The 23,060-nt window shown below is 30.1% G+C and overlaps 1 protein-coding gene across 1 annotated transcript in view; it reads right to left on the minus strand.

The window, feature by feature from the left end:
- Window positions 1-537: 537 nt before the first annotated feature.
- Window positions 538-23,060, minus strand: part of LOC129959194 (uncharacterized) — a 55,651-nt gene continuing 33,128 nt past the window's right edge. The window contains exons 2-5 of the mRNA XM_056072020.1: window positions 13,410-13,550; window positions 12,828-12,906; window positions 8,356-8,469; window positions 538-762 (exon numbers count right to left, since the gene is read on the minus strand). Coding sequence (XP_055927995.1) covers window positions 667-762; window positions 8,356-8,469; window positions 12,828-12,906; window positions 13,410-13,468 — 348 coding nt within the window. The 5' untranslated portion in view covers window positions 13,469-13,550 and the 3' untranslated portion in view covers window positions 538-666. The remainder of the gene's footprint in view (window positions 763-8,355; window positions 8,470-12,827; window positions 12,907-13,409; window positions 13,551-23,060) is intronic.

Below are 23,060 nucleotides of genomic sequence, written 5' to 3' on the forward strand. Positions count from 1 at the left end.
TATCCAGTTACACTTTTAATGGCATTATTATGTTTTGGGACTCTACTTCAGTAGAAAGGTTTGTGTACACAATATTAAGTTGAGATTTGCTATTAAATTATATTGTCTTTAATTATCACTTGCTTAAAACATTTCGTTGAGAGATTCATGAGTATCAAGTTATGCATAAGAAATTTAATTAAAATTAAATGCAACTAGTATTCTTGGAGAGTAGCTAATCATAAAATAAATTAATAAAGAAAAATTGCACACACTTTCACAATTGAGAGCAAATCACTATATTATGGATTGCAAATTTATCATTTAAATTCTACCTTATTTAAATTTACTCATTTGTGGATGTATTTTAATCAAACTTTCAATTACACAGCAAAGGTTTGTTTTTATATTTAAAAACAACTTAATAAAGAGATTTCAATATATTAAGACACTTTTTATTTCACATTAATTTCATCTGAAAAGTTCAGCTGTACAAAATACGTGCACGTTAGCTTAAGATGCATATTTCTTATCATAACAAAATGAAAAAGTCTTTCTCATTAATTTCTGAAAGAACATCTGCCAACTATTTTAATGCACTACATATATTAATGACTGCTTCTATGGCAACGGAAATACAAAAATTTCCAAGAAATACTTTCCGATATTTTGAAACGCAGAAGCAGGTTAGTCTTTTGCTTTGTTCTTTGAAAATAAGGACACGGCTGTCAACGTTTCTTGGTTTTCAGCTATCGACTGCAGAGCTGTCTCACCGTAGATTGGCTGCAAAAATAAAATATAAAAACATAAATTCACAAGTCGATTCATCATCCATCTGTGTTGTATTGAAAAGGATTTAAAAGTTCGTGAAACCTGTCAAAGTAGTCGCTGATCGTAACGATTCTTTGGAACAGCTGGTGGATGAATATAAAGAGTTAAAAAATTATTAGTCAAAACATAGCGTTTATTTAGCCTGAAAAAACTAAACCTTTTAAATGTTTGCATCAAGAAAATTTGTCTCTTTAATTTCATTATATAATGACGATATTTATCGTTTCATTTCAATAATTTTTGTTTGTGTGTTTTTGTCAGTATTAGTTTTCTAAAAGTTAATAGTAATAAATAACTAATAATAAAGACGATTGTGTGTCTCTACACATGCTGGTTCTCTATCTTAGCCGAGATGGTAACCCGAGACCTTACCACCAGGCCATCATGGCTTCCAAATGATAAATGAAACGGATATTTTCGTTTTTAATAACGCTGTCATGTTTTGGGACTGTCTCCATTAGAAAGGTTCATGTACACGATAAAATTAATTTAACTAAGACAATTAAAGCAACACGGTCAGACAAATTGCAGGAATAATGAATATAAAGCTACATTTTAACGATTGATCTGAAATATAACTAATATACCCAGCGAGGCAGCTAGTTGACTAAAGAGAGTAGTATAAAAGAAACCTATTCAATATGTCATTAAAGAGTAAGAAAGAATAAGTCGTTACTTCAAATCTATATGACATTGAATTTGAAAATGACAAATATTTTATTATTGCATTAATATACTATTAGGCTGAGAAAATGTTACAGAGTTTTAAAAATTCAAATTTTAAAGAAAAATTGAAAATAGCAAGCACTTTATTATCAATAGAGAGTTTTTTTTTATATAAGACTTCTTGAATAATCATATTTATTTATTTCTTCATTATTTAATTTTTATGTCGAAGATAAAACGATTAAATGGAACCAACATGATGATTATTGAAGTGTTTTAAATCAAATTATTATAACTGACAAAAATAAAAATTAGAGCATTTATAGGAAAAATCATAAAAATTAAAATGAAATCTACGATCGCAAATTTCAAGTTATCATGTGAGAACATTATTTTTTTCAGTCATTATTTGTCTTAATTAATTTAAGTCATTAAGCAGTTTAAACCGGTTTGAAACAATCAAGAGACTTCTCTATCAATCTCTTTCACTCTCTCTCTCTCTCTCTCTACACACACACACATACATACGATAATTTTTTTTAAACTTTCATTTTCATTTTTTTCCAGTTGGCAAACAAAGTTTTGGAGCTCGACCGATTTTGAGATGAAATAACAGCTATGGTGTCATAGTTCTACGTCAACCTTTTAAAAACGCATCTGCTGTCAAAGAAGCATGAAGTAATAATAAAGCAATACTGGTAAAACCAGTTCAACCTTTTAAAAACGCACTTGCTTTCAAAGAAGCATACCTAATAATAATTCAATGCTGGTAAAAGCAGGTAAAAGAATATATTCGATTAAAAGATGATGATGAAAATTCTTTATGCTTTATTCATTGATTACTCGATCTCGAGCTTCAATAGTCACGGCCTACGCGATTTCGAGCTTCGATAGTCATTGCCTACGCGATTTCGAGCTTCAAAACCCACTAACCAAAACAACATCATGGTCTCACATGATAATAGTTTCAATATGATAATGTTTGCAAGCTGAAATGATGATATGAATGACGAGGAATGCATGCGATATGAATAATGCAAAGACGGTTTAAAAAGTTCTACAAAGCAGACCTTTGACTTTTCAGCTACCAAAATTGGTGTGCAGTTACTTCTTGAGTATTAAGTGCTCACTAAGAAAGAGTTTTTAAATGTTTTCTAATTAAAAAAAATCGATGAAAATGCTGAAGTTTTTTCTCAATAATTTCGGAGTATATTTTGCATAAATATTTTAGTTCAGTTGTAAAATTAAAACAAATCAGCATTCCAGTGAGTGCACTAGTCTTTCAGTGCAATTTTCCTTCTAGCTTTAATCAGTCTTTATAATTATTTTTAATATTATTTCAACAATACTTTTCATCGTTTTAGCTAATGCACGCACACATATGCGCTGGGATGAAATTTATTTATTTGTTTGTGTTTAGACATTATCTTAATTATAAGTGAAAACAAATTTTTAAAATTATAATGATAAGATAAATAAGATATCGAACCTAAGACAGGATCATACAGTGATATTGCGAGGAATCTCGAAATTTTGGAGGGATTCGGCTACCAAGTAGCGGGGGGGGGGGAATTGCATTGTTTATCTTTACTGCAACCAATCATCTTCAAATTAGTCGAAAAATTACTATAGACAATGCTGACTCCAGAGATTCACTGGATTTTCTCACTAACAACGGTTGAAAAAAAAAAAAAAAAAACAGATGTTGTGGTATAGCGAAAGTAAATGGCGTCCATGACTTGATATTTACATTCTGCTTTCTCTCGATTTAATTCGTCCATTTGTCTTTAATAACAAAAAATAACCTAAAATATTATTTTTGTAGTCCTTACTAATACTGACGCCGAGATCAATATCCCTCTTGCTCATTCCTTGCAAAGGACTTCACGAATCCACTCAGACATCCATAAGTTCCATACCACATCCTACCCCTCTCACCTCATGCATTTCTCTATCCGAGACCAAGATCTCCAATTGTCTGAAATAAGAATCTGCTTATTTGTTAACTTTAAAACGTGAAAAAATTACAGTTATTTTTATTATACTCGCTTCTTAGCAATTTAGCTTGATTTCCTTTATTAATTTAGCTTACTTTCCTTCTATTCTAAAGATAATCAAATTTTTTTCGCTAAATTCCAGAGTTCTAAAATTTGGTACAATCGCTTTCTCCTGATATTTTAATATTTCACATACTTCGAGTTCTTTTTTTTTTTTATAACCTGATTCTGGAGATATATTTTGAATTATCGAGTTGATAGGAAAGGGACCATATGATGCTGAATTTGAGAAATAAAAAAAGCTAAATGATTTCCTAATATTTTTGATGAAGAATAATAAAATATAAAAAATACAGAAAACTTGGAAATAATATTTTATTGCCTGCTTTTATTCGTGTACTAAACGGAAAAATGTAAATTTTTTTTTGTCAAAAATATTTAGGCCAAAATAAAAATTTTAAAAATGCAAGATACTAAACCCAATACTATATATAAAAAATAAGCCAAGATGAATAACCCAAGAAAAAAATTTCTAAATATTCATTAAGAGTTTGTTTGTTTGTTTCTTATGGCACTTGCCACTGACAAGCCCGCTGTTACGAAGACAGCGATTTAAGCCTGAGGGGGAACGTCTCTTATTTTTTATAGCAGCGCCAACTAGGGCCAAGAGTACGACCTTGCTACTCACGCATCACTCATTCGCTTGCACAACCCCTTTTTACAGGAGGGCACATTCACACATCTCACAGATAGAACAACAGAAGAACAACCATGCCCAAACCGGGACTCGAACCCGGGACGCCCAGATCACGGGGAAGACGCGCTACCCCTATGCCAGGACGCCGGCTCATTAAGAGTAAAAAACATATCATTAATTCGATAAAAATTCCGATTTTGATTATTTCTATCAGTTTACACGCTTTTATAATTTCGTTTTGACATTCAAGTTTTTGATAATTTTTTTTTAGTTCACTAATAAGCCCATTTAAATTTTTCTTTATTTGAGCTCAAAATTGAAAGATCGATGTATTAGAAATTCGCAGAAGATATATACTATGAGTTAATATAATAATGAATCTGTTGAAAAGTTTATTCTTTTCTAAAAGTGTAATTTTATATTGCTCATTAGTATTAACTTTCAAAATCTCTGCATTTTTATAGGGACCAGATTAAAATTGTCAGTGACCAGTAACTATCACACCATTATCAGGTTTTTAATTCTTTTATAAATTGTCCCTTATTTAACAACAGCCCTCCGATTCTTAATGGAACATTCTACAACAAATGAGAAGAAGTCCGAAAAATCGATTAAGAATTATCACGTTATTCCTTCTGCTAAAATAAGACAGGCAGAATAATGACTTGGGTAATACAGAAGTTTTTAGTCTGCAGTTCAGAGTTTTTTTCTCCAGTTTCTTGAATTTACAATCACCATAACATTAAAATATTTATATTTAAATTTCGATTAATTGGAAGGCAAAACTGCACAAAAGTTTCTTTGTAAAAAATGTTTTCCATAATTGGAAGTGCATAATTTTTAAGATATTAATTCTCATGAATTCACTTTTTAAGATTTTAATTCACTTGAAGATTTCATTTCTGCATTTTACAGGAATAAATTAAAAAAAAGCAATAAAAAATTTTTCCTTTAAAAAATTTCAATCATGCTAGACGCACATTATGCAGTGTATTTGGAAGTTATATTCAATTTCTTTACACTATTTATTGATTAAAATTGCCTTCTTATTTACTGAGATTAATATTAAAAATATTTGTACTTTTTCGTATACAAAGAGTATTACAAATAAAGAGAAAGTATTAACACTCTTTAAATAAAAAAAAGAAGAAAATTGATTCTTAGATTTTGATGAATCTTTAAGCTTCAGAGTTCTTTGATTTCGAAAAACACATCTTTGGCATTACGTCTGTCTGTGAATACGAGGACTCAAAAACGTTTTGAACTAGAAGGCTGAAATTTGGTATACGGTCTTTATGCCAAAGTTGTAGATTTCAAATTTTGAATGAAATTCACTCAAAGGTACGTCTGTCCGAATATAAGTGAACGCCCTAATTACAAAACGAAGAAAGCTAGATGGAAAAAATTTGGTAAATAGATTTAATATCTAAAGTGTAGATATTTATAATTGGAACCAAATTTTGTCGAAGGGTTATCGATGGAATTTGGTCTATATTTTCACGAACACGTAAATAAACCTAGTTATAACTAACTAAAGCAATAACAATAAGCGCAGCAATTTAAATATATGAAAGCTAGTATACGATTTTTTGACTACAATTGTAGTTTTGTGTTGAATTTTAATTCCAGTCGGAAACGATGCAATTAAAACACAAATTCGATTTTCAAGTATTATTATCCGCATGCCAAGGATTAATCACCCAAAGAGCTACACAATCGATTCATTAAAATTGCTAACTCCATGCCAAGGAACAATATTTCTCAACTGTTTTTCGAAATGCCATGTAAGGTATTCGTAGCCTTACTTAAGGACCAGAGTTTTAGGTGGAAGGGGGAGGGGGAGGGGATAATACCTTTATTAGAGAAAGGTTGGAGGGACCGCTCCGCTGGTTAATGAAATCTGTTGTCGCTTCATTTATCAAACTCACTTTCTATGTATTAATTAATTATTTATTAAAATTGATAAATATTAAAATCGTTACTAAGAATTTTAGTTTAAAAATTATGACTTTTTCTCCTTGTATTCATTATTATAATTATTATTATTATTTTTTTTTGTAATCCCAGTCATTAGATAATTTGAATTTCTTTCATGCACCAAATTAATTTTTTCTGCTACAAATTAGTTACATTTTACTGGATTGTACCTCCATGTATTAACTGTAATTGTAACTATATGGCATCATGGTTAGTAAATTGATGCATGAAAAGCATGTTAAACTCTTTGTTGTCATAAATATGCAATGAAGATGTGAATGCTATCAATGGATTTACGGTATTAGTTTCAACTTTACTGTCTTTCTTATGAAATCATATGTTCTTTTATTTTAAAAAAAAAAAAAATATTTGACTTAGTATGATCTCCCCCTCCCCCCCCCCCTTTTTTTAGAAATACCCTTCATTTTACAATGTTTGAAAGTGATGACGGATGTTTCAATTATTTTCGAAAAGCGAAATCGAATTTGTTTGTTGAAAATAACTGTTTAAAAACTGTGTCGAGTAACTGATTGAATTTAGTTGTTAAGAATTTCCGTTATTTTCGAAAAAAATCAAATCAAAATAAGAAAAATTTGAAAGGAAAGATAATCTAATTTATTCTTTTTCAATAGTTTCTTAGAAAGTATTCGTGATATTTTTTTTCTCTACGATAATGCATTTTATTACTATGATTTTAGAAGTTTCATTCTTCCCACTCCACAGAATGTTTGAAGCATGTATAACTGAAACAACTGCTTTTTTTTTTTTGAAAATTTATTCGATAAATAGTCAAACATCTCACCATACACATTCAATACAAAGAAAGTTTTAAAAGCGATCTCACTTTCTTGTCCAAAAAATCGCAACAACATTAATAGAATTTGGCTCTAATTGTACAACAGCGATAACGTGCACCCACAAAAAATGCATTTGATATTATCGCAACGACCCTGAATTTGAATCCAGGAATTAAAACAAAAAAAAAAGCGCTATTGCAAAATATATTTAATTATATTAAAAATTAATTAAAATTAGAGAAAAAATTGTCTGAAAGTAAAATTGATAGCTTAATTTTAATTTTAAAATGGCATATGCATGATTTTAAAGCAAATACTGTTACTTAGGCGGAATGTTAAAATTTCGTGTGATTTTTAATTAAAAATTTGTTTAACTTTTGAGTAAGCACCTATTATTTAAGAAGTAATAACGTGTAATTTCAAAGCGATTTACAGTCACTAAGGAAGAATGTTAAATATTCATGTGATTTTTAATTAAAAAAAACTCTTTAGTAAGCACTTATTATTCAAGAAGTTATAACATGTAAATTCGTTGCTGTCTGTTTAATAGAATCGCTTTGAATGCCTCTCCCCCATCACGCCTGTCGCAATTCATAGAGAATACGTTAACCTATTGTCACTGTCATGTTAAAATAGTTGATATTGATGATGGAAAAAATATAATTCAATTACATCTATTATCACATTTTTTCTTTTTTTTTATTTCTCTCGTACTCCAATCACGGCCGGGATAGCTTGGTTGGTAGGCGTTGGACTCGCACTCCTTAGGTTGCGAGTTCGAATCCCGCAGGTCGAAGACTCTCCCTGTGTGTGATGGCTGGCGCAGTTATAAATCTGTCGTGGTCACAAAGTTCCCCATGTCGAGAGTGGTTCAGAGGTGATCGTTCTCTGATTCAGGTATAAATTACGATCTGTGTCTGAGTGAATGAAATGCATGAATGAAGTCCGCCCGTAAAAAGGGTTATGACGCGTGAGTAGCTGTCGTACTTTTGGCCTTAGTGGTACTACTGAAAAAACAGAGACGCGCACTCGACTTAAATCGCTGACAGATATCTACCAACGGGCTTGTAAAGTGCCATAAGTCACAACACACACAATTCAACAGCCAATCAAATGGTATTTAAACACTTGTGTTAAAGGAAAGGTGAAAAAAGCTCATTTATATCCGAAATCGAAAACAGAACTCTTATAAATAGGAAGAGAAAATATACCATCGTTTCTTTTCTTCTGAAAACCCGCTATTTCTTATACATAAGCGTTACCAAAACTACGTAAAAGTGCAATCACTACATATAATCTAGTTATGCACTAAAAAAATTACCATGAGAAATCATCAATCTTTGATATCATTTTCTTCAGATAAAAGTAGTAAATGATAAAAAAAAAATCATAAGCCATAAAGGAAACCTACATTTTCATGTAGCTCTCGTTCTTCTGCTATCACATAGTCTGAATTTGTGATCCATCTAATGAGGGTAACCGTGCTGTGAACCAACCAGGCATGCGTCATCAGCCAGTAAGATATCTACAAAGAAGATCCATTCAGAAAGACAAGCTAAGAAGTAAGATGAATTTAGAAACGTGGGTAGGAATGACTCTGAAAGCACGCACATTCCTCATTTAGGTAATCGATGTGAGATAGAGGAAATTGTTGTGAAAAGGAAATCTCAAAGATGGGTAAGAGCACTTTTGCCATTACTGTAATCAGTCAAAACCGCCGGAAGTAGTTTTCCCGAACCATTCTCGTATGTTCTAATAAATGTATTTGTCTATTATTAACCTCCTGCTTTTGGCAAATCGTAGTCAAGAAACCTATTAGAGTACGATCTTGGGCGATTTTTTTTGAAGAATATTCATTGGGATATAGTAAATGCCCAATAATCAGAACAAATCAAATTTTATATACTGCCTTAATTTAATTTTAGGTACTATTATACGACTTACTTGAAGAAAAGGACGTAATATCATAGCAAATAATAAGTTAGACGTCAGAAAAACTGAATTATATTTGTTACGTATTTCAAACCATTAGTCTTTTTTATCTTTAAATCTTTTTAGTCTTTAGACCAGCCGGAACAATTCAGAATTCCAGTGTTTCTTTGCAAACGTATACTTATTTTTATTTATTAACCCTTTCTAGGGCCGTGGGAAGTATGCTTTCCACCATATTTATCAATCTTCGTATGAATTTATGTAGGTTGGCATAAGTTCTGACAAATTTTTTTAGAAAGACAGAAACTTAGATGCTTTAGTTCTTTATTTTACACAAAATGGTGTGTCTTGATTTGATACTTAATTATTAATTAACCAAATTAATTAATTAATCAAATTAAATTTATCGAATAAGCTAAATGAATCCTTTTCTTATTTCAAGCCTAAAATTATTTTAACATAATATGACTAGAAAAAAATGGCCCTTTAAAGGGTTAAGTCGTGTCACCTAAGCACTGCTAACGGATATGAGAAAGATAAAAGTTAAAGTAAGGAAAAGATATTTTCACGTCAAATTTTATTAAAACACGTGATTCAATAATGCTTCAACCACTACAGCAAGAAAAAGAGTAATACCACATTGGAAAAAAAAATAATATAACTTCTTATTTCGAAAACGATTAAACGCACGTGGACTGAAAAGAGATAGCTGGGAGCAAAAAAAGATGGTCGGATGAATGGAAATAAAGGAACAGCAACATTCTTTAGTGACATCGTCGAGAGATTTCTAAGGATTTGCGAAAGTTTCCAGAAGCTGTACGTGCTTCTTCCGATTTTTATATTTAAAAGCGATATTGTGAACGTTCCTTTTTTTCCCCTCCATCTTCTTCTTTTACTTTTAAAAAGAAACAGTTATTTTGTTAATAACATTTTCAGAACACTAATTTATTTTAAACGCTTAGTGCATTTTTTTTTTTAGAGCTGTCAGTCTTCAGAGGAAGCACAGGAAGAAACGATATGGTTCTCTCCATGAGAGGGGAAAAAAACTTTTCAAAATACTGCTTTTAATTTGTATCGATCTTTTGCTCTGCGTGTAGTAATTAGGGGTATTCTTTCCGTTACACAGTTTACATATAGAAGAAGGCGCTGTCAAAAGAATACCGTTCCAAAGGTAATAAATGCATTTTTTTTTGTCCTGTGAAAAAAAATTGAAATAAATTTTAAAAGAATGTAATCTTGTTAATAAAATTATAATTCGGTATCGAAATTTGCTTTCATTTGGTTGACACAAGGGCTTTCTGAATGCATATTCGATTTTCTTCACTATACTATGAAACATAAAACAATCGTATACGGAATTCTAAGAATAAAAATCTGAGCATTCTTGGTGTTCACATTGTATAAGATCTCCAGTTTATACGAGATGTGAGGGAAATACCATCCTTATTAAAGAATAATCGAGGAAGCTTTAGAAAGATAATTCTCTCTGATTTTATAAGGAAACACTTTCATAGATCTACCACCCATTATTCATGAAAGAAGTGGTCAAAAATTCGGAGAAATTACGTAACAGGAAACCAATTCCGAGACTTATATTTTGAGATACAGTTGTATTAATAAAATATAACAAAAAAAAAACTGAATATTGAATTTTCCTGAAAAAAAGAATTGAATTGTTCTTGTATAAATCAAAGCCTCATAAGTATTCTACATATGAGGTTATAGCATATTAGTGTTGATTCTGTTTTCTTGTAGCATATTACACTCATTCACTCAAATGTATCCATAATGAACTCGAAATATATAAAACGAAATATAGTTCGCGAATGGACAGCCAGCGTAATCCATTTGATACTGTAATATGTTGATCAAGACTGTACAGATAATATAACAGCGTAACAGAACTATTATTTTATTTACCACCTTATGTATGTACAAAAATAACATGTTCTCATCTAGGCTAATATTATTTACAAATATCAAATAACAGTTCAATCACGAAACAGTACCTCGATCAAATCGGAGAATAAATCACACACACGCACGCACACACACAAAACTGCTAACAGGCTGTAAGCTCTAAACGGCTACTCCAAGGCCTCTCCAGAAATCCACCGATCTTTATCGGTTGGATCGTAACACAGAAACTCGAATCACACGGAGCATCTCAAGAAATCAGGAACCACTTCTCCGGACACCGAAGTCTCTCCGAATTCAAAGCCTTTCTCGCCTCTAAGGGGAAAAAAAAAAAAAAAAAAAAAAAAAAAAACCGTATTTTATTCCCATCAGATATATAACTCTGGTTTCTCATTGGCGAACTTGAGTTTCCTATCACTCAATAGCTGTTCAGCAACGCTCCTCAATGATATCAACTCAATCGAATGAGTGTCTGTTAAGGATCCATCTTTGTGGCCGACCCCTCTTGAACACATGTTAATTATAATCACTTCGCTGCTAACGTTGGCTGAAGTGCATCCGGGGTTTGACATTTAATAACAACGGTTGCTGGTGATTGAGCGTTTCTTGATAACGTGCGAAGTCTCTTCAGGAGGAAAGAGAATTTTAGAATCTGGATGGTTAAACGTTCTTCTTCCTTGAAGACATGATGGATCTATTTGAAATGACGGGGCACATACCTGCTTTCCCATACCTGGATGGCAACAAATGATCAGACACAATGACTCCCCAAGTGAAAAAGATCCACATCTGGCGGCCCGCATGCCCTTAACTATGAGTGGGGAAACGAGCGACGCTACATCTGGTCTGAATGCAAATTACCATGTGAGGGGAAAGGGAAAACGTTACAATATCCTTGCAAAATAGTCTTGCTAATTTAATTTTCTTTCATTATAAGAATAATGAATAGAAATTAACTGCCATCACCATTTATCATTCCAAAAATGAAGGGGGGGGGATGAACATTTTACATTGACTGTATAAAACTCAATCGAAAAGTAATGCACAGTTCCTTGCGACTGGGTAATAAGAAGCCCTGGAGATGAAATTTGTTTGGTTGAAGCACTGGTCTTTCGGAAATGTAACACGTTACACGATTCAATTGCTACACTCTATTACATCCATCTTTGTTTCTATGGAACAAAAGTTGGTTCATAAAACCATTGGTATCGGTCACTGCATCATTCTTTCACATCGTGAATAGGCTTTTTGTTTTTTTAAAATTGATTCCCAGGTAAATAATTATTGCATCAAAAATTACCAGAATACATTAAAGCAGGATACAAGCTCTCTCTATTAGATACTATATATACAACCTCCTTCGTTGTAATAAGTGCTAACGCTACTGGCATTCAAAAACATCTTGTCCGAGACATTAATTTGCTGTGCAGAAGTAAGATACGACAACTCTCATTGTTCTTCAGTATCAAATCTATTTAGAGTAAGTCTGTCTGGCTGGCTGTCTAACTTGAAACATTAACTACAAAATGAAGAGAACTAGATGGATGAAATTCGATGTACAGATTCAACATTTATATTGTAGACACTTATCAAATTTTGAGCTAATTCGAATAACGAGTTGGATATCTGTAGGTCCCTATTTTCAGAAGCATATAAACGGGGTAAATGGAAAATGGAATCTTTTAAATACATCAAATTTGATATGTGATTTTGTGACTGCAGTTTTAGTTCTGTGTCAAATTTTGATTTGAATCGGTTGAGAAAAACACGTCTAAAACACAAATTAACCTTTATTGGAGAGTATGCGAGAAAATTTTGGAGAGACTAGTCTTGTTGGTTCAGGTAGTTATCATTGTCCTGCTATAGTGAATTGGGCATTTCGTTTTGATCAGTTTTTGTAAACATAATTCTTTTATAAAAATTTAACTGTTTTTATTATTATTTTTAAAAAAGACATGAAAAGGGCTAATTTGAACCATTTTTTTAACTGTTTATTCTAATAACATTGAATTTGATTGAACAGGGTGCACTTACTTGGGCTCTTGTCAGATATTCATAGAAGTTGTTCATTTTGGAATTGTTGTGCCAACGCACATACTGGGCAAGAGAGCAACTAAATAAAAATTATATATATATATATATATATATATATATATATATATATTAAAAAAATTTTCATTATCAATTTTAATAGCTAGCAGAAAAAGTTGTGGAGCTGGAACAATTTTGCTATAAAATGATGATCGCTTTTCTAAAAGTTGAGGATGATTGCGCAATGAAGTAGTCAGTGATTATTCGTAAAAAAATAATTCTTTATTTTTCATTTTAAAAAAAAGCCTTCAGAAAAATTTTGGATTATGAACAAGCAATTTTGAGATAAAAAAAAACCCATAGTTTTTTTTTTTTTTTTTTTTTTTTAAATATGGGCACATGAGTTTCTGATAGTCACGGGATTATTTCTAATCGGTTTAAACTTATTTTTCATGAAAAAAAAAATCCTGTCCTCGAAATGATACCACGGACTTAAAAAAATAGTAATATTCTCATATGATAATATGAAATTTTCAATAACATAATGTTTCAATTTTTGTAGATTTTGTTCATACTTTTTTTTACCTTTCTAATTCAGTGTCTTCGAAAGACTTGCAAAACTGGCCTCCTCCTAGTGTCACCATAATAGCAGCTACGAAAGATAGTAAAGTGATGATAAAACTCGATATACAGGTCGGAGGAACAAGTTTCAGCTGAGAATTGTGGCTACAAAATAGAAAAAAATTATTGCCAATGAAGAATAGATTTGAATTTTATTCTATTTAAGTGAATATCAAGATCTACCAGTATGTAAAATGCAGATAAATAATTATGAATCAATAGCATTAGTCTTCTCTGTCAAAAAGATTCTTTAAAGGATTAGTACGATGTTTATATTGTTTTACATCTGTGATATTGCGTCCCTGCAGAATGCGTAACATGTTAATGTCCCAAAGCCTCGGCGATCATTTGGCGACGATTTGTAAGACAAAAATGAAATTTCTAAAAGATACAAGAATTATGCGATACCTCTATTAGGACCTAAAATCCGGGATCTTCCAAAGAATTCCATACCTATTACAGAGGCTATATAAAAGGAAGCGCACGTACGAGTAGGAATTCCCTCTTTACAATATTCATCTCAGAGTTAGTTCTCTAGTTGTTTTACTCTCAGTATTGTTGTACTGTGCAGCTACTTAATCATTCATTTATTTCTGCTAATATGCTATTGATTTTTTTAAAGTACTTTTTTTTAACGCTTTAGGTATCTATGTTTAGTATTTTCTTTTAGAATAAAGTACCCTTATTTTTTACAAGCTTGCTAAACTTCTTGCACTATACACATATTTGATAATTTCTGTAATAATATATTGGTAAATTTAACAAGAATAAACAAAATAAATGTAAGAATAAAAATTAGAAATTTTTCTCCAAATTCAAACCAGATGATATTATTCGTATGGTATCAGCATTTAATTAATTGATCAATTAATTATTAAAAATATTAAAATTATGTGTTGTTACTAAAAATCAATAAGAGTACAAAATGTTATTTACTCCAGTACAATAAGATAAAAATAGTTACAAATTAAATTTCTCTCTTAAGGTGTACGTACACACTTGAAGATATTTTTTTTTAATTTTAACTTTAAAAATCCAGTTTTTTCACAGAAGGTTATTAATATATGTTTAAACTCATTTCAGTGAGAAAAAACCATATTACACTAATTATTAATTAATTAAATAATATTTAATGAGCAAATTAGCCTATTTTTTGAAACATGATATCTTAAATTCTAATTTGTACAGACACACAATTCTAGTTGTAAATGATGCCTAATATTAGTCTTCATGTTGTCTGCCTCAAACAAGTTATAAAAATGTATAGTTTTTTTTAAACAATTTTTTCATCAACGATGAATAGAAAAAGCGAGATTTTTTCTGTAATTTTACCTTTTAAACAGCTATTAAAAATTTATTTCTATAAATATAACTTTGATTGAGGCACAAAACATCCGCTATTTCATACAGATTATTTTGATATATAAATCTTTGCATTTGATAAATTTCTTGTTGCGTTATGATTGTTTGAATGAAGTAACATAGTGGAAAAATAGCATTCTTCATAAAATGAGTTTTAAAAACGTAACTAGAGTTTTTAATGAAAGCACCTTAAGAAAAATAATTATAACTTGAGACATATTTCGAATATTGACAACATCTTGGTATCATTTGAAAGCTAAGGGGTCAGAGAACTTTATTAAGCAATTAAAAAAATATCCGATATTTTGAACGATTTTCGAAGTTTCAAGTGTGTACATACACCTTAACAAACAAGATGTAAATCACGTTAAATAAAAGTGTTTTCAAAATATTCATTGATAATATATGTGGAAAATTAACAATATCTGCTAGTCAGGTATCAGATCCATTAGAGACGACAACATCCTGCCATTAGAGCCAGTCTCGGATCGATTCCAGCTATTTTAGGCCTTCTATGAATTCCGTAAACACGAGTGCATAAAGATTAGGCGATAAACAGGATAAGTAAGCAGGAGTGCATTTAGAAATTACTAAAGTGAAGTAACGGAATCCAAATTATTTATTTCCCTGAGGTATGTGAAGAAACAATGGCAAAAAGTTAGACGTTGTTATAATATAATAATTATCCTTATAATCAATAAGGATAATCAAATTTATTAAAAACTAAGACGGATATAGTTGAATAATTTAAATCAATGGATCGTCCTATAATTTTTTTGGAAATTTCTTCATCTTGAGTATCTACAATGATTCGATGCAGATTATTAAGAGAGAGAAATATGTTATTTATTCGTTTAACATCATAAATTACATCGTAACGTAAATGAAGATGCATTAAAATATTGATATTTGGCGCGAATCTAATATTTTTACTGGACCTATATCTTTGGAGATTTTTTTTGATGGTTAATCCATGGCATGCGGTTAATATATATGCAGTCGAAAATCGAATTTCTATTTTGGACCAATCTTTTTTTATATTATGATATAAAATTGTAATTTCCATTTAAAATTCAACTAGTTGAAAATTATTACTTGGAGAGTTAAACATAGATTCTAAATAATTGAAATTGAATTGAATAAAACATGATTGGTAATTAGAAAAAACAATCTTTAAATATTTGTTAAAATAATCCTTTTTTAAATCAGGAATTATATTCAGTTATGCCAATAAACAGAAAAAAATGTCTGAAAAATATTTAATGAGATTTGAGCTTCTAGGCCGAAACATCAAAGCATGATAATATTTTTGACTTGATTGGTTTCTGTTTATTTTATTTTATTTTTAATTATATGGCAGTGATAACGTGTACAAAAACATCTATTTAAAAATGACGCAATGTGAGTGTGTATACAAAGGGAGCTGTTGAAAAAGTGAGAAGCCTTTTTGCACAATTTATTTAAAAATGTTTTTGATAAATTATTAAAATTAAAGAAAAAAATTAATCTATATTTATAATAAAGCTGACTGTGTATGTGTGTGGCGCTCTACAGGCCAGACCGTTCGACCTACAACTTCCTTACAATAACTTCAACCTTGGCATGTAATCCTTGGAGGAAGAGAATGTGCAACTCGGAAAGATTTTTTTTTGAATTTTTAATTAGAATTTTAATTAATTAAAAATTTAGCTAAATTTCGGTGTTTTTTCGTGATACCTTTCGAAAATATCATCGCATAAAAATGATTTTTACATCAAGTTAAAGCTCAAAAAATTATCTATTTAATGATACCATTGTTTTAACCTATAAATTAGGTTCCTTTTTTTAAATAAATATTTTAACTACATTTTGCAACATTTTATTTCGCTCAAAATAAAATAAAAATTTAATTTATGGAGCACGTTACGCGTATAAGGGAAAAAATTAACTTTTATCAAAGAGTTGCCATCCATTAACAAAAGCTCAAATTAAAAAAATAACCTAAATATTACCCAAAAAAGTAGAGTTTTCAGCACGTTTCTGTATGAAATGAAATAAATAAGAAATATTATATTTTCTAAAAAATAAATGAAAGACAAAGTTTTCTATGATCTTTTACGGTATCTACATTATTAATTCAATAAATCATCTTTATTTAAGGCAAACATGATTTAATATATATCCCTTCAATTCAAGGCCCAACCACTAATTTGTAAACCTTTAATAATAAAGATACATGTGTTAAAATGATCTAAACGAAGTAAATAATTATATTTTATGTAACTTCAGTCTATAAATTCGCTAATAAATAACGAATGTTTGACTTTCATTCTAGATCTAAAAAGAAATATTTTATCTAGATGACAATTTGAATATCACAATTTAATAAAAAGGTGCGATTATAGCCCATTTTATCGAACGTCTCAAAGATGATACCAGCTTCTAAAGTTTTCCAAGACAGATTGGCATAAGAGTATGAAAATGTTGATTATTCTAAACTATTCTATTCAATTCTTCATAAATCGATCAGATTTGTTATAAGAAGATAGAAACGTTCACTTATTTATTTAAAGTTGAAGTATCAAGAATATTTTGGAGAATATAATTCCTTAAGGCTAAAAGACTATATAAAATTTAGACTTCATAATTTTCTGAAATATATTCATAGACCGAAACAAAAAAATATTGGTTTTTCACATCCTTTAAATCAATTTGAGAGTAAAACTAGAAACCGAATCTTATGATGATTCTGAGAAATAATCATTTTTGAGTTATTACATAAATTGTGAAAATTATTCTGTAGTGTACATAAGATTTAAATGCTGAATGACTTTATTTTCAGTATTCATATTTCAAAAGAAAAATGCCTGGTTTCAGTAAAAATTGTTTTTATATTAATTGCAGTTTAATCATTTCCACTTCAATTTAAATTTGATATTTTACGGGTGCTCACAGAAAATTAGACAGATACATAGTACATTATGGCTTAAGTTCTTTATAATAGTATGAGTGAATTATATGACTATCGAAATTTGAAGCTAAAATATTTTGATAAAGAAGCTTTTAAAAGATAAGTTACGTAAAATATTTAATAGAAAATTTTAAAAAGTATTAAGATTAGCGAAATGGCTGGTCGTAGTTGAAAATAAAATTGTTGCCTCCGAAAACCAATTTTTTTAAAAAAAAATTAAAGTTGTCCAATATGCCATAATTTGTCGCGCAATTGTTGAAGAAAAATGCCAGAACTCTAATCATTTTAAAATTTAAAAGCTGATTAAAATTTTGAAAAGCTTTTTTTAGTGAATACCTACTATTAAATAAATAATTAGATATTAGATTAGGTAGTTTAATGGCTAACCATCTTCCTGAAAGAGCGTTTTCAGTTATTTTTTATCATATATATCGCAATTTACAGATAAAGTTCCAGCCTATAAATATTATTAATATTCATTTAAGCTTAGAATTTATCGAAGCGTCATTCCTATAGAACAAGAATGACGTTGGTTCAGTCAAATTTTATTCTTAAATGAAGAATATTCAGTTCATCCTTTTCCCGAATAAATGAAACAAATTAAGTTATTATAATTTTTTTCCAACCGCATCACGGGAATTTATACCCGGAAGTTTCAGAAATACTTTTAAAATAGTTTACGACTAATCTTAGCTCAGGCAGAGGTCTTTCCAATTTTATTGATATCGATTAGATGAGAAATATTTCAGAGACTTAGTTGAGATAGATTTTGTTAGGAGAAAAAGCAGACACACACATGTAAAGAATTCAGTCAGTCTATGTCATCAAGATAACTATACTATAGAATTTTTTTACTGCATTAATTTTTTTTTTCTTCCTGGGATTTGAAGGAAAAGCATTGTTTTTATTTTGACAAAATGTCACTGTGAGCGTCTTAAAAAATAAAGAATTTATCAAAATTATATGAAGTAGGCTAGAAATTAAGAGTGTGAAATTATTATGATAGGTAAAAGTATTTTGACATAAAAGAAATGTCACTCTCTTAGGAAAATATTGACAAGAAAGTAGGAAATGCGAGCTACATGCCAACAAAAGGGGTCCCCCACAAACTTTCTCGCTTTCTCTGTCCTAAAAACATTATAAAAGTCATGGACTTTAATAATATGGACCCTAGTTTCGGATTTAAACAAAACTTTGAACAGCACGAGTGCTGAGATTTTTGTCCCAGCTCATGTGTCGTCCTCGTCATCTGACCATGGTTAAAAATTACGAGGTCCGTCAAAATAGCCCTAGTGTTGCTTTAAAACGAGACGTTAATATAACTAAACTAAACTAAACCCGTGCAAGAGCATTTTGTTCTTCATAATGGAGAAACCGAAAATGCATTTTGGATTGCTTTTATCAACTAACTGAAAGCAAAATCTATCATAGAACAACAATGAATAAAAAGATCGCATACTAAATAACATTTATTCAAATCTCTGCGTTTTTGTGCAATTGTGTTTGCAGGATACAAATACACCGATCTATAGACGGTCAACAAATTTGACAAAATTGATTCAAAATTTGATACAGATTTATACTTACTATACTAAAATTGTGCACCAAATTTTATTTCTCTTGCTCTTTGGAATTTGTAGTTATAAAGTTCATTGCATTCGGAGAAATAGACAAAAAATTTCTTCTGAATGAATTTCGTTCAAAATTCGATAGAAATTTGAGTTAAGACTCGAATTCCTTGCAGAGCATTGGCGAACAATAATTATGAAATATGGATCTTTGGTGCAAGTCTATTTTATTTTTACTGGACTTACCTTTGGCAATTATTTTTGAAGATTAATCCACGGCATGCGGTTAATACACAAGTAGTCGAAAATCGAATTTGTATTTTGGACGCCTTTTTTCCGTCTGATTGCAACCAAACTGTAATGAAGAATTACAATTGAAGTCACACACAAAATCCCGTACCAAATTTTGATTATTGCGTTTTTAAGCAATTGCGTTTATATGCACACGAAAGTACATTCAGACAGATAGTCAACCCTTTGACAGATTTGGCTCAACTTCTGATCAGGATCTACATTTAGATACTAAACCTTTGTACCAAATTCTATTTTATCTCGTTCTATATGTTTTGTAATAATCGTTTTCACTTAAACTCGGACAGCCGCACTGACAGATTTCCTCTGAGTGGATTTCGTTCAAAATTTGAAGTCAATTACATCTGTCTAGTTCAAAACATTTTTGAACATTGTCAACATACATCCAAAGTGCTAGACAAGCAGGCATAATTTCATTTTTTTTATTAATGTATTATTCAGATTTCAAGAACTGAGATTTTTTTAAAATCTTCGGATTACATTTTTTGACGATTATAATAGTTTCTTTTTGTATACTTTTTATATGAGAAAATAAAATGGTAAAAATTCAAAAGCTAGTGAAATTTTTGATGTAAGATGCACTATGTTACTATACATAAAAGAAAAAAAAAGTTTATGCTCGTTTCATTGCCAAAGACCAAATTGTGCTGCTATTTAACAGCACAATGTTTTAACAGTGTTAATATCTGTAAGTTGTTTGACAACGTAAGTAAGTTTTTGACAACGTTAGACAGGACCGAATGCTTACAAAAAGAGTCTACAAGACAGAAGACAGAGATAGCAAATTCGGCATGGTTTGTGAGTTAGTGCTCATTAGGAAGATTTTTAGAAATTGTATTTAAGTTTTGAATTAAAAACTAACCAAAATTTTTATGCTTTTCCTTATAATTTCAAAGCATATTAAGACTCAAAACTACGAAAATTAGAAAAAAAAAAAAAAAAAAAAGCAGCTTTTTAAAATACAAGTTTCTTTCTTCACTAATTTTTTCTCTTTTAACGCTTTGATCTTTGAAAAACTCTAACTATAACGAATGATCTTGCTATTGTTAATGACCTTGTTTTCGGAGCATTTTAAAGTATATTTTATAATAATAACAATAGTGAAATAAAAATTTAAATCTCATATTGCAAAATTTCAAGTTATCATGTGAGAACATTCTTTTTTTAAGTCGCATGGTATCAGTCTGATTGAAAAACCTCATGTTCTTAGATGACTCATATTTTGCAATCACCAACATTTAGAAAAGTGATTGTTTTTGACCATCTCAAAATCAGTCGAGTTCTAAAATTTATTTCTTTAGATCAGAATTTTTTTTTCGTGAAAAACCATTTTAAACCGTTTTTAAACAATCTCGTGATTATCAGATTACGCATGCGTCGATGTTTAGAAAACGATATTTTATTTTTTCATCTCAAAATCCTTTGAGTTCCAACTTTTTTTTTTTGCCAGCTAGAAATTTTTTTAAAAAAAAATAACACACACATATTTACATATATATATATATATATATATATATATATATATATATATATATATATATATATATATATATATATATATATATAAACTTTTGATATTTCCTTGCTGTCCCGCGTTCATTCTCATTTTCTTCTCTGGGTTTCTTTGAGCGATAACTTCATAAGACCTTGTCCTTTATTGGCCAGACAGAAGAATTGGGGACATGGGGGACATTCGCGCCAAGCTGTAACTTTCTGTTGGCGGTAAGTCGCCAAATGTGAAAACCTTCTTTATCATTTTCTAAGAATCCTAAAAACGAAAAACTGATGGTTCAAAGCAATAAATAGCCAATTTTCTGCCCATGCCTTTTGAGGCTTCAAAAACCTCAATTCAAAGCAATATCATATTCTCTCATGATAATATTTAATAACATTTTTAACTGCATTTATACACTCATGTATATGATATAATTTTTGTGCGAATGTTATTATAGTACTAGATTGACGTTCTGATTGGAGACCTGTTCCTGTTCAAAAGCTTCACTGACGGTCTCGACCCGAGTTAGTGAGTTGGCTGTCAGGCGAGACAAGAAAACGAGTGACGAAGAGCAGATGGCTCTTAGAAAAAACTTTAATGAATATGACGAACTGTAATTTAATAATAATGTCGAATTATATTTTCTAACCTTTTTACTTTATTTTTATTTCATATCCTAATTTCAAATCTGCAAAATCTTTTGTATCAATTAAATATCCACATTTGAATAGTTGTGATCATTGTCACCGATCATCTACCCCCCCCCCCACACACACACACACCTTATTACTGTTTAATTAAAAGAACATTTAAAAAATGTCACAAAAAACAAATGCATCAAGCCTGAAACATCATTTTCTATATAAAACACTAACATACACGGCACAGAAATCGAGCTTACTGTTAACTGCCGAATAGCAACAGTCAAATATAAACAAAATATCATACAAATTTCAGATCACTTCAGTAATTGAACATTTCTACAGCTGTACTGAACCAAATGCTTCGCTTAGCTAATGAATGGAACAGCAAAATATTATTTGAAGTGTTCGGTAAACACTTCGTCGTGCCACCAAAGAGGACATTCAGTCAGAGGAAAGAAAATATAAAAGAAATCAAGAAATAGGCTTCAAACAAAAAGTTCAATGAAGCGCAAATATAGGCTTAAACGTTGCTAAATAAGTAATCGTGGTAAAACTTAAGAATAATGTACGGTTTCTCGCCTAGCACGTCTAAATCATGCCAAACGTCCCAAAACTCTTTAAATGTCTGCAATCCTGAATGAATATTAGAAATGTTAACACGGTTTTTAAAGTTGCAATAAAAAAAATTCTCACTATTATATTTGGTGAAGAATCGCTCCAAAATTTTCCAATTTTGGAACCATATATTAATCGTAAGTCTAACTGTAATCGTTATGACTTGCCTATTAAAACTAAAACTCATTTTTTTTCCAAACAATTACTTTATAAAAAAGCTTTATACAAAAAGCTAAGATACAAAAAGATGCCCTTTTAATGATATAATTTCATTTTCGTGCAATATTTCATTTAACTTCAAAAATATTTTCAATTTGATACGCTATCTGAAACAATTTTTTTAAATGATATGATGGAATTCAAACTCTCCATCAAAATATTAAAGCACGTGATTTTATCAATCATTCATTCAGAAGTGGGATTTTTATTTCCGCTTTGATTTCGTAATATATACTATTTGTAAATTGTAATAATTTTTTTTATTGAATTCATATGTTTTAGTCGTATCAAACTATAAGGTGAAATATTTTTTTTAACGAAAGGCATCCTTTATTAATAATTTAACAGTTTAAAAGACTCAATAATCTAGGCGAACAAGCTGGTCGCCATAGGTGACTGGTATTACAATAATTATTTTCGTTCATGTATTTGAATTTTATTGCACTCAGT

Source organism: Argiope bruennichi, chromosome 2, assembly GCF_947563725.1.
Source record: "Argiope bruennichi chromosome 2, qqArgBrue1.1, whole genome shotgun sequence".
Lineage (NCBI taxonomy): Eukaryota > Metazoa > Arthropoda > Arachnida > Araneae > Araneidae > Argiope > Argiope bruennichi.